At 41.4% G+C, this 13,295-nt stretch overlaps 1 protein-coding gene across 7 annotated transcripts in view; it reads left to right on the top strand.

The window, feature by feature from the left end:
• BRCA2 (BRCA2 DNA repair associated) overlaps positions 1 to 13,295 on the top strand; it is a 265,664-nt gene that overhangs the window by 212,185 nt on the left and 40,184 nt on the right. For all 7 annotated transcript variants that reach the window (XM_085850729.1, XM_085850730.1, XM_085850728.1 and 4 more), the window contains 2 exons: positions 3,597 to 3,712; positions 12,674 to 12,872. In XM_085850729.1, coding sequence (XP_085706855.1) covers positions 3,597 to 3,712; positions 12,674 to 12,872 — 315 coding nt within the window. The remainder of the gene's footprint in view (positions 1 to 3,596; positions 3,713 to 12,673; positions 12,873 to 13,295) is intronic.

Below are 13,295 nucleotides of genomic sequence, written 5' to 3'. Positions count from 1 at the left end.
GAACAATTGTATGTGAACCAATACGTCTTGGCAATGAATCTTCGTCGGTGGATCAGTCAGAATGAAAAGCATCGTATCCAGCGCTTCGATCCTAGCGAATCCCTCGTCTCCTCCCGGCTTGTCTGTCTGTTTGTCTGTCTGTCTGTTTGTCGCCTGCAGGCCACAATTTCAAACCGATCTTCACGAAACTTCAACGCATGGCAGAGTTTGTCATAAGGAAGAAGCCTATTGTTTTTGAGGTCAAAAGGTCAACATAGGCCCAAGGTCAACAACTTAGGTGGTATTTCTAAAATCCTCATTTTTCATCCCATTGACTTGAAATTTGAAGAGGATTTATATTTCAGGGCACTGAATTCAACCAGCAATTGTTTTTGAAGTCAACATTGATCAAGAGGTCAACATAGGCTGCATTTCTAAAATTGTCAATTTTCATCTGATTAACTTGAAATTTGAAAAGGAGTTGCATAGGTCATTGAATTCAACAACCAATTGCTTTTGAGGTCAAATTCGTTTGATGGATTTTGCAAGTGTCGTGCTCTGCACGACGTCGTCTTCTTGTTTGCTTATTTGTCCGCACTGAACTTTCATGTTTTTCTCCGTAACCGCTTATCGGATTGAGAATAAATTTTTACCATTGGTGCGACTACTCATGTGGAATGTTTTAATGATAATTATGATGTCATAGGTCACGTGGTGTGGCAGCCATATTGGAAAAACAGAAAAACGTTGGACCTCCATCTCTGAAACTCTACCACGGAAAAAATTGAAACTTGGCAACCAGCAAGTACTCCTCATGGAGAGGAGAATGAGCATGATTTATTTATTTATTATTACGTCATTGTTCATGCTTGGCACAATGACAAAATTATCAAGGTACCTTCGTTATGACGTCATAATTGCATATGTAGAATGCTACATCTGATCAGTATGACATTTTTTGAGGGTCATCTATGGATAAAATAGTCCACAGAAAAAAAAATGATGAGGTCATCGGTCACGTGATTCGGCAGCCACATTGTTGTTTTTTTGAACCTTCATGAACCTTTTTCTATGAAGTGGCTGAACAGATCGAGGTGAAACTTTACACTTATGCCCGCCTATCTATGAGGTACAAATGGTGCACACATATGACATCGTAGGTCACATGGTTTCGCAGCCATATTGGATTTACTCTAAAACCTGGAAAAAATCTTCTTCAGAATGGCTCGATAAAGTGAGGGGAAACCACACAAATGTTCCCCAAGGTATGAGTGTACAAGTTTGTTCAGGAATAATTGATGGGTAACATGGTTTGGCAGCCATATTGGATTGAAGAAAATGTCAAATAATGTTTTCTCTGTAACCGCTTAATCGATGTGAAACTTCAAAATTGTGATCTAGTGGAGATGGAGAATACATGCTTGAAATTTCAATTTGATTGGACGCATGGTCTGACAGCCAGAATTATTTAATTTTTTGATCTGAGTTTTTTTTTGTTTTTTTCTAATGTTTTTTTTATTTTTATTTTTGAATAAGGCTCTTTGAACTTGGCTGTGCCTGGATGGGCTTGAAGATATCAGCTGAAATGCTGTTAGAGTCCTTTCCAGGTTCCTCCTGATGACTTCATCTTTTCTTTTTGCTTGTTTGTGTTCATTCTGATGACTCCAATGCAGGACTGCACCTACGAGGTCTGTCTGAAAAGTAACGGGACTGAGCCTGCTGTGTGCTCCACTTACACAACTTGAATGAATGGGTTGAGTCACAGTCTTTCGCAACATTCCAGCAATATATATGATTGGTGATGGTTAACTGCGCTCATTGTGTGATTTTTACAGGTCGTGCTTTACACGTTGTCTAGTCTGAGTCCGTCACGCTATGAGTCATGAGAACCAATCTGAAGTTTCTTGCCAAGCTTGGCAAAACACCTTCCAAATCCTTTGCAATGCTGCAGCAAGTCTACGGGGAAGAAACGATCTCACGTACACATGCATTTCAATGGCACAAGAGGTTCAAAGAGGGACGGGAGGAGGTTGAAGACGATCCATGATCTGGAAGACCTTCAACGAGCAGAACGGCGGACAACATCGAGCGTGTGAAGCAGATGATTCGTGCAGATCGTCGACTCACAGTGCGGATGATTGCTGAGGAACTTTCCATCAACAAGGTCACTGTCTGGAGCTTCATCACTGAAAATCTCAAAATGCGCAAGGTGTGCGCAAAGATGGTCCCCAAGCTGTTCTCCGAGGACCAGAAACAGCAAAGAGACACTCTCTGTCAAGACATTATCAAGCACCTCGAGGACAATCCATACCTGCTCAGGAGAGTCATGACTGGTGATGAATCATGGATATTCGAATACGATCCCGAGCTCAAACGGTAGAGTCATCAGTGGAAAAGTCCGGCATCACCAAGACCAAAGAAAGCATGCATGTCGAAGTTGAAGGTCAAGGTGATGCTCATCACGTTTTTTGACATCATGGGCATCGTCCACTTCAAGTTTCTACCACAGGGTCAAACAGTGAATCAATACATGTACAAGGAGATCCTCCGGCGCCTCATGAGATCAGTCTGGGACAAGAGAAGGGATCTGTGGGAGAACGCCTGGGTGCTTCACCATGACAACGCCCCTGCTCACAGTGCCCCGAGCATCCAACAGTTTGTGGTGGAGAGGAACGTGCCAACTCTGGAGCAACCGCCGTATTCGCCGGACTTTTCCCCCTTGTGATTTTTTCCTCTTCCCCAAGCTCAAGGGGGTGATCAAGGGGACCCGATTTCCTGATGTGGAGGCCATCAAAAGGGCCATGACGACGGAGCTCTGGAGGATTCCAGAAGAAGCCTTCCAGGGGTGCATGGAAGCGTGGAAGAAGAGGATGTACAAGTGTGTGAGACTGGAGGGAAACTATTTTGAAGGGAACAAGCTGTGATTTCAATATATTTTTTGGAATAAAATTTCTGTGGTCAGTCCCGTTACTTTTTAGACGGACCTCATATTGGGTCTTCTATTTGATTTGAATTAAATTTATTTTAATCCCATTCTAAAATCATTTGAGTCATAAAAAATAACGTCATGGGTCAGGATCAGGTGTCCAATCAAAGTGGAGTTGCATCAAAGCGGGACGTTTTGTTACCCGGTTATAACTGCCAGCAATTATAAAGTGGCAGTTCTAATTATGCCTCTTATTCATTGCATAACACACCAGTACACAAACACCACACAAAATACACCACACAAAACAAGTCCTGGCACGGGGCTGCAATCTCTGATTGCTCTTTTTCTTGTTTACCATTGAATTTCGGTTTCTTATAACTTTTCTTCTTTTTCAACCATTGAAGCTTTTGTCATGAAATTTGCAACGAACCTTTATTATGAGAATATGGAGAACACAAATTCATACAAAGTACAAATTTTATCTTTTTTAGCTGTTGTTTTCATCAAGTTTGATTTGAGTGCAAAGCAGATGCAGACAGGCTTTGTGTTTTGAGATGCTTTCTTATGAGTTTTTCACATGTTTGAAATGAAGTCTTTATCTTTGAAATGACATGTTGAAGAAAAACTGACTGTGAATAGTAAAGCCTGTTTTATTCTCACATTTGCTCTGTTTGAATTGTACCTGCAGCACTAATCAAGCACCAGTCTGTTGGATGCCTCAGTGAACAGCATATTAAGGCTTTGCAGGATGGATCTGAACTTTACGAGGCCATGCTTGCATCTTCTGATCCTGCCTATGTTGAGGTATGCATTGACTCAATCACTTTAAAATGCTCAATACTTTCCTTTTCAGATGCTGATTTCTTCAATACCCTTTCCTTTCACAAAAATAGCAATTGCATTTTTGCACTTGCAGCTTTAATCCTGTCTCCCAAAGGTGAGTTCAACCCCCTTTGTGACTTTGCCTCAACAATGACCATTCAATATGATCACTCTGACTCTATGTAGTTTGTTTCTTGGTGATTATCTGTTCAATGTCCATATCTGATTGAAGCTCAAATATGGCATTTTCTTTGTCCCAGTTCATAGCTGTCTGCCATTTGGTTGATGAACCACATTACTTGCCAATTAGTAAGTTCTCAGCTGGTTTACATAGCTTGCAACTGGTCAGGAGCTGCTATCTGCATTTTATTTGGCTACAAACGTGTCCAAAATATATTTCACTAAGCAGATATTCTGAAATTCTGCTTATCAAATGATTATTAGGGAGTCGCTGGACTTCCGATGTAAGAATGCCATGGACACTCAATATGTTTAAATCAACGTAAATCTTCATAAAAATCTACCAGGATAAAACTTATCAACCTATAAAGTAGTGACTAGTCGTCTGTGGTGGATTTCCCATCAGTTGGCAGTTGGTGACTCTTGATCTTGGCTTTTTTGGCAGAGAATAGGTGATATCTCAAATCATTCACTTTTGTTGCACCAGATTTAGCTCCATACATGAGGAACGTAAATTTTTCCAACTTATCCATGAGCTCGCCACTAACATTCCATTCCTTTCCCAACTGGGCAAAGGCGTTTTGTATCTCGTTGGTACTGATGATTTTGAGTGCACTGAGTTTCTCTTTGCTCACATGCTGACTGTCACATCCTGTATAGGCATGCATGCCAATGAGAGCCCAACAAACATGTGTGCCAACTGACTTATTTTCCCCATGCCTAGTACTCTGGTACATGCTTTCATGCCACATTTTTGGAATAATGTATGTTATCCCGAAATATGAAACACATGAGGAATACATTTGTGTCGTTTGAGCTTATCAACACTGATGGGTAGCCATGTGAAGCAGCACGTCTGGCGTGGAGGAACAAACGACCATCTGCTTCCTCATTTGTACTCTTCAGGGCAGATATCTCCTGGCAACCTTCGGAGGTGATTTGGTAGCATCTGTCTTCAAATGTCACAAAGAGAACTTTTCCCTGTAGTTGTTTGGTGGACTTGGCCTTCTTTCATTCATTGACAAAACTCAATGAGGCTTGATCTTTTTTCCTGACATGGCTGAAAAACTTTCTCCACTGCCTTAAAATTTGTGATGATGTGATACTCTTCAGCCTAAGCCCCAGTTATTCTCCCCTAGCCAACTTTCACTGTTCTTGGTAGAGGTGTATTTATATGTGTCGAAGACGATATCAATCCTCTGACTCACGGTTCCATCCTCCAGAGCCATTGACGGCGCGAACATGGCCACTTTGCTGAAGTTGGCTTTCTCACCGTTCACCAGGTCTGAATGAGATTCATCCCATCAATGACAGTTGCAGAATGTTCAGGCATTCCATCAGCTGGGGCTACATTCATCTGCAATGCCATAGCAAGAGCAGTCTTGTTGGTTTTCCAAAGGAGCCCTTTTGGGTTTTCCAATGCCCATGGCAAGGGGCCCAAATAATGTGAAAGTACCTTCGCCATCACAATAATGCGCCCAAAAAGTGCTGTCTGCTTGAAAAATAACTGTTCTGCCATTACTTTTGATTTCCTTCTTCTTGCCCAGATTGTTGAAGGTTTTCAGGTTGTTCATTTTCATTGGGTCATGGAATTTATTGATTGGTAGGTTGCTCTCAAGTCTTTTTTTTTTTGTAGACCTTGTCGAGGCTCGTATGAGAGCTAACACACAACTCACAGCAAGGGGGGCATGAGACAAGAGGGGCAGGAGTGGGAAGGACAAAACAGTGGGGAACAGAGACATTAGGAGATCTGTGGAAGGGAGAGGGATGGGGCGGGGAACACGGGACATACAAGATGGACATTACAGGGACTTCAGGAAGGAAAGCAGGGAATTTGAAGGAGGTAGGTTTGGGGTGGATTAATGGGGGTAGAAAAGATTGAGGAATTGGATGGGGGATGATAAGAGGTGGTGGTGAACTGCTGTTTTGAAGGACTGGAGGGAAGAATAGGATTGAACAGAGTGAGGGAGTTTATTCCAAAGGTGGGGAAAAAGAGGAATAAAAGAGTGAAGGTGAGCAGTGATTCGTGATTTTGGTAGTTTTACCAGAAGGGGGTTGTTGGCGGACCTTGAGCACGCTGAGGAAATATGGTGGGGACAAATCGCAGAAACAGCGGGGGGGGGGGCGAGACCGGAGAGGAGATGGTAGAAGACAGAAAGACCACCGACCTGCCTGCGGTGAGAGAGTGAGAGGCCCCGGAAGCCTCATCGCGGGAGATGCCAATGAATCCGAAATGCCTTGGTTTCCACAGCGGGAATCCGAGGATGGTGGGAGGCAGGAGCACCAGCCCAGAGGGGAGAGCAGTACTCCATCAGGCTGCGGACGAAAGCTTTGTATGTGGTCAGGAGCTCAGGTGGGCCGAGAAAGGACTTTGCACGACGGAGGATTCCCAGTCGGCGACTGGCTTTGGAAGCCAGGTTGGAAATGTGGCTTTCCCAGGAAAGGTCATGGCAGATAGTGAGACCCAGAAACTTGAAAGAAAGGACTTCTTCCAGAGGATTGTTGAGAAAATGGATGGGGGTTTTTTCCAAACGGTCCTTTTGGAGAGACATGGTGAGAGAGTGAGATTTGACCGGATTGAAAGACATGTTCCACGTGTTGGACGAGTTTGTGATTTTACCCAGATCCACAGTGAGCGAAGAAGCTGCTGCTTCCCGGTCTGAGGGATGACAGATGGTACGGCAGAGGGTGGAGTCATCAGCAAAGAGATAAAGAGGATTTTCCATAGAGTTTGAGAGATCATTGATGAAAAGCAGAAAAAGAACAGGGCCCAGAAAGCTGCCTTGAGGAACTCTAGCCTGGACAGGAAGAGGGGATGAAAGAACTCTATTTAGGGCCACACATTGGCTGTGACAGGAGAGGAAGTCTGCGAGCCATGAGTGGAGATGGCCTTGGATAACATGCGAAGAGAGTTTGGTAAGCAGGGCAGGGTGCCAGACCGTGTCAAAAGCATGGGATATGTCTCGGGATATGGCTCTGATTTCATGTACGGCATTGAGGACCTCCATCCATTGTTGAGAGATTAGAAGCAGCATATCCAGGGTTGCGTGACCTGGTCTGAATCCAAAATGATGATCGGAAATCAAGCCATTGGAGAAAAGGAAGGATTTAATGTCTGAAGCGATGATGGATTCCATAACCTAGCTGATGATTGGGAGAAGGCTGATTGGTCTGTAGTTGCAGGGATCTGTTTTTGCACCTTTTTTATGCAGGGCAGTAATGTTTGCTGATTTCCAAACAGATGGCAGATGACCTTGAGCAAATGAGAGGGTGAATAGAACAGAGAGAGGGTGAGCAAGAGCAGAGGAGTAGGTTTTTAGGACACGTGGGAAGCCAAGCTGTTTTGGACACATGGGAAACTTTTAGATTGGAAGTTTGTGTCACACTTGTCTCCTACTTCCCAAGCCTTCTACAGATCTGAGGCTATCTCCTGCGGAGCTGTTCTTGCTGTGGAAATGCTGATGAGGTCATGTGATGTCATGAAGGGGTTCACCCAGCTCTGGATCAGACTTTGTACTGCTGATACAGCATCCTTATCTTTCCTCATTCTTGTCTTGTGCAGCTCCACATGTTGAACATCTGCCCTTTTACCATTCACCATTTCCTTCATCTGATCAAGAATGGCACTCCTGTGTTCAGATGTGATGTACTGTAGCAACGTTCCACTGCTCCCGATTTCAAGTTGAACCTTGCTGTTTCACCTGTTGTTTCGGTCTTTGTTCACGATGACCTCTGCCGTTTGGTCTGCAGGAATGCATTCAAATGGATTGCTGTTAGACAACTGGATGGAGAATAATCCACCAAGAAGGCTTGATACATGTCAGGGTGTACCACTGGAAGATATGAGGCCCAGCGAGGAGGAGTGATATAAGCGACATTTTTTTTAATGATATGATGATGATAGGCTTGGATGATATGGCATTAACTCCAAAATGGCCGATGTGGCCCTTACATCACTCCTCCTCGCGGAGCCTCATATGTCACAGTCGAAACACCAAGGGATCATGGATTGTAAGGCTGAGAGATGTTTTTCAGTGGCTTTGGGCCACACTTCTATCACATTTGAAAGTTTGTTGTGGCCATTATATTTATTACTGACAGTGCATCATAGCTATGAAATTATATGAGGAATTTGATATCCTTGCCAATAAATGCAAATCTTTGGCGAAAATACATGTATACATTCTTTTTCCACCATAAACTGACAATGACCTAAAACATTTTGAGTGAAAAATCTGGCAATTGTTGACTTTAGGGGTGGGGTTGTATATGATGTGATAACACAGAGATAACTCATCTTCTAATGGGAGTGGCAGGGGAGGTCATGCTGTTATCCTTATTACTATTGCCGATTATTATTTACTTTTGTTACCTTACACTCGAGAATTAAAATGCATGGTTAAGCGATCGGTAGCGTACGTACGTATGGTGTACGTACATATGGCGTACGTGTCTGCATTTTGTTAACGGCGTACATCGAAAACCATTCATCGTAGTAAATTGAAACTTTACCACATGTTACATGACCATCTCATACAGCAGTCAACATAGACCGAATTTCTAAAATTGTCAGTTTTCATCCAATGGATTTGAAATTTGAACAGAATTTTCAGATCAGCTCACTGAATTCAACCACCAATTATTTTTGAGGTTAACATAAGCTAAAAGATCAACATAGGTCAAATTTATGAAATCCTTAATTTTGATCTGATTGACTTCAAATTTTAACAGGATTTTCATTTAAATGACCATCATGTATCACATGGTCTGGCAGCTGTATTGAATCGAAGGGAAAATCTTTGAAAATCTTCGAAGGTGAAACCGCTTAACCGATAAATGCAAAATTTAACTAAGTGATCAACTACCCATGGGAAAAATTGTTTTTATAAAGATGACGTCATCAGTCCTGTGGTCTAGCAGCCAGATTGGATTTAATGAAAACAAGTAAAAATGATATTAAAATGTCACAGCTTCCGTTGTTTTAGTAATTTTGATGCATGGATTTCGATCTCGAAAAGCAAAAATTATGTGCATATGTAAGCCATCATTCCTTATCTATGTGATGAGTTTGAACAACATCGGTAATTACTTGCCCGATAAATAGTTTAGGACATGTTCAACATCAGATTCTTTACAACTAAAATGGCCACCAGCCAGCCAACTTTAAACTGATCTCAATAAAAAACTGACGTGCATATGTTAGCTATCATTCATTATCTGTTTGCCAAGTTTGAACAAAATCGATAAATGCATCTCTGAGAAATGGTTGAGGACATGTTCAATATTGGTTTTTGTTTTTTTTACAACTAACGTGGCACGAGTCAGCCAACTCCCTGATGTTGGCAAGTTAAACGTTTGTTTGTCTGAATAAGTTTCAGAATAAGTTCATCTGCTGGTATTTTTTATTTCGAAGCAGCCTTGGAAAAATACCATGATAAGCTATGCATACACCTTTACACAGCATTTGTCCAAGGTGGAACACCCCTTTAGGGAGGAGGGGGGATATTATTATTCCCGCGCTTTCGAAGAAAAGCGGGAATATTGTGATTGTCCCCGCTGTCCGTCCTTCTGTATGTCCGTCTGTCTTACCCTGTAACTCCTCCTACACCGTTTGAAATAGGAACTTGAAACTTTGGGACACAGTAGATATATGTATGGGGAAGTGCACAACACTTTCGGATTTTTGATATGACTCCGAGGGGCCGGGCCAGAGGGGTTGGGGTCATGGGGGTCGATAAAAAAAGTCTGATAGTTTTTTATATCAAACATATTCATGAGTTATACATTTAACAACATATATTTTTTAAACACATGATGATCAGAGGGTGCTTGGGGGTAGGGGGTCATAATAGCTCCTCTTACACCGTTTGAGATAGGAACTTGAAACTTTGGGACATAGTAGATATATGTATGGGGAAGTGCACAACACTGTCGGATTTTTGATATGACCCCTCGGGGCCAGGCCAGAGGAGGTGGGGTCATGGGGACTGATTTTTTTTAAGTGTATTTACCATTGTACATGGTAAATTATTTTATAAAGAACTTACTTATGTGGCCCCCATGAGTGACAAACAGTCACAGGTTTTACTGTATTTATCTAATTGATTATGAATAATTATAATTAATATTATACACAGTTCATTCCTATGATTAAATTGATGCACAGTTCTATATTGCTGGACAGTGTTAAATTAATGTTTTATGAAATGTTGACATGCTTGCAATGATTTCTGATTTAGTAAACATCGTAAGTCTTTGGTCATAAAGCACATCAAATAGAAAAGAATAGTCAATCCATTTTGCAAGATAAAATTTCACCTAGCGTTAATGGGACAAAGCGGTGCGCGCTGGAATTTGTGATGGTGTGCCATCGACAATGTAGTTCTAGTTGGTATTGATATTGTTTTATAAGAAATATTAATATGGTTTTATAATCATTATTGTTATTACTTTTGTTTTTATAAGCGGTCTTGGATGTCATCTCAAAAAAACCAGATGTGCATATATAAGCCATCATTCATTATCTGTGTGCCAAGTTTAAACAAGATCGGTAAATACATGTCCGAGAAATGGTTGACGTGTTCGACACCGGGTTTTTTTTCTTTTCTTTTTCAACTAAAATGGCTGCCAGTCGGCCATCTTGGATCTGATGTAGAAAAACCATGACGTGCATATGTTTCCCATCATATCTTGTCTTTATGTCAAGTACGAATGAAATCGGTCCATACATGTCTGAGATATGGTTGTGGACGCACTCACACAAGCATGCACAGACACGAAAATCGAGACCAAATTTTTGACTAAGTCCAACGGGGGGCTAAAAAAAACCTTAAAAAACAAAAGAGTTGGCTCACACCAAGTCCTTCTCAAGACTGCACGGGGTATGTATTCTATGAATACCATCGAGTTTATTTTGCCTCACTGATTAAGTCGCCAGAAGCATTATGTTTTTGGGTTGTCCGTCCGTCCATACGTCCGTCCATGCTAATTTTCTGTGTTTTCTCTACAACATCTTATCCGATTAACACAAAATTTTCACTATAGATGCGACAACTCATAAGGAATGTTTTGATGCTAAATATGACATCATAGGTCACGTGGTGAGGCAGCCATATTGGAAAAAAGGAAAAACTGGACTTCTGTATTTGCGAAACCGCACCAAAGAAAAAATTGAAACGTGGCACATGGCAAGTACTCCTCATCGGTAATAAGTGATTTATTTTACTTTTTTTGTAATGATGTTGTCGATGGTTTTCGTTATGACATCATAATTGCATATATAGAACGCTACATCTGATCAGCATGAAAATTTTTGAGGGTCATCTCGGGAAAATTGTTCCACAGAAAAAGAATTTGATGATGTCATCGGTCATGTGGCTTGGCATTCATATTGTTAAAAAAAAAGAAATTCAAAAATCTTCTTCTCTGAAACAGCTGAACAGATCAAGGCAAAACTTTACACTATAGACCACCTATCCATGAGGAACAAAACATGCAGACATATGATGTCATAGGTCACATGCTTTGGCAGCCATGTTGGATTTACCCTAAAACCTATAAAAAATCTTCTCCAGAACGGCTGGACAGATCGAGGAGAAACTCAACACAAATGTTCCCCAAGCCATGGGTGTACAAGTTTGTTGAGGAATAATTGATAGGTCACATGGTTTAGCAGCCATAATGGATTGGAGAAAAATATTAACTCATGTTTTCTCTGGAACCACTTAATCAATCTCCATGAAACTTTACAATTATGATCTAGTAGTGATGGGGAATACATGTTTTAAATTTCAACGTGATTGAATGCATGTTCTGGCAGCCAGATTTATTTAATTTTTTGATCTGGGTTCTTTTTTATTTTTATTTTTTTTGAATAAGGCTCATTTGGCTGTGCTGGATGGGTTTGAGGGTGGAGGAGTAGCATCTAAAACCTGAATCCTACCAAGGTCCCCCTGATGACTTAATCTTTGCTTTTTTTTTCTTGTTTGTGTTCCTTCTGATGACTCCAATGCAGGACTGTACCTATTTGGTCTTCCATCTGATTCGAATTTAATTTATTTTAATCCCATTCTGAATTCAATTGAATAACAATAAACGTCATGGGTCAGGGGCAAGTGTCCGATCAAAGCGAGATCAAAGTCTTGGTACCCAGTCATTACTGCCGGCAGTTATAAAGTGGCAGTTCTAGTTATGTCTATTATTAATTACGTAACACACGAGTCCACAAACACCACACAAAGCAAATCCTGGCGAGGGTCTCTGATTGCTCTTCTTCTTTGTACTTTTGTTTTTATAAGCGGCCTCGGAAAAAACACCATGATAAGCTATGTATACACCTTAACACAGCATTTGTCCAAGGTGGAACACCCCCTTGAGGAGGGGGGGATATTATTGGTATTGATTGTTTTATAATAAATGTTAATATGCTTTTATAATCATTATTGTTATTAGTTTTGTTTTTAGAAGCAGCCTTGGGGAAATACCATGATAAGCTATGTATACACCATAACACAGCGTTTGTCCATGGTGGAACACCCCTTTGGGAAGGGGGGGAAATTAAGTCGGTACAACCTCAGTCATGTGACCTCCAATCCCACTGGCAAGTTTGGTTGAGATTGGATAAGTAACAACTGAATGTATCATGGTTGGTCAAACAGACAGACAGACACCAAGACACCAAATTGCATATTTTAGCATGGTGATTACTCTTCTATCTGGTTTAAAAAAAGCATTAACATTTTTTTTCTCCCCTTCCTGTAATAGTCTTGTCTTTCAGAACAACAGCTACGTGCTCTCCAAGAGTACAGACAAATTCTGGCTGATCGTCGCCGCTCCCAGCTTCAAGCAGAACTGCGTCGAGCCCTATCATCAATTGAGGAGGTTCCCACTGCTCGGGATGTGACACCGATATGGAAGATCCTTGTGGCTGGCTATGCTGACCCTGGCCAACTCCCGGGTGTTGGCAAGTTAAACGTTTGTTTGTCTGAATAAGTTTCAGAATAAGCTTATCTGCTGGTATTTTTTATTTCATTTCTTTTTTGTGTATTGAATTTGGTACATCAAGTAGTGCCTTTGGGTACCAAAAATTGCTGATACTTCTCCAGCTAAATCAGCAATGTGTGGATGCTCTGAACATCAAGAGGTCAGGACAATATCACTGGAATAACCTAAACTCTTCCCTGTCCAACAAGCTTTCTGTCGATGGTATAAAGTGTTCTTTCCTAAACTGGTCAGTTGACTAAACTCCAAACATGCAAGCAATCTTTTTTGAAACACTTGGATTCTCACTGACTCACTCCTTCTCTCGGCCTTTGGCTCTGTTTTTCCACACTTGTTTATGTGTTCATGTCTTGTCTGCTTGTACCACCCCACCCCCCATCCTGTT

The sequence above is a fragment of the Eptatretus burgeri genome, chromosome 13, assembly GCF_056783735.1.
Source record: "Eptatretus burgeri isolate ZD-2024b chromosome 13, Ebu_testis_v1, whole genome shotgun sequence".
Classification (NCBI taxonomy): domain Eukaryota; kingdom Metazoa; phylum Chordata; class Myxini; order Myxiniformes; family Myxinidae; genus Eptatretus; species Eptatretus burgeri.
The sequence above is the reverse complement of the archived record's forward strand: the minus strand, read 5'-3'. Positions and strand labels throughout refer to the sequence as shown.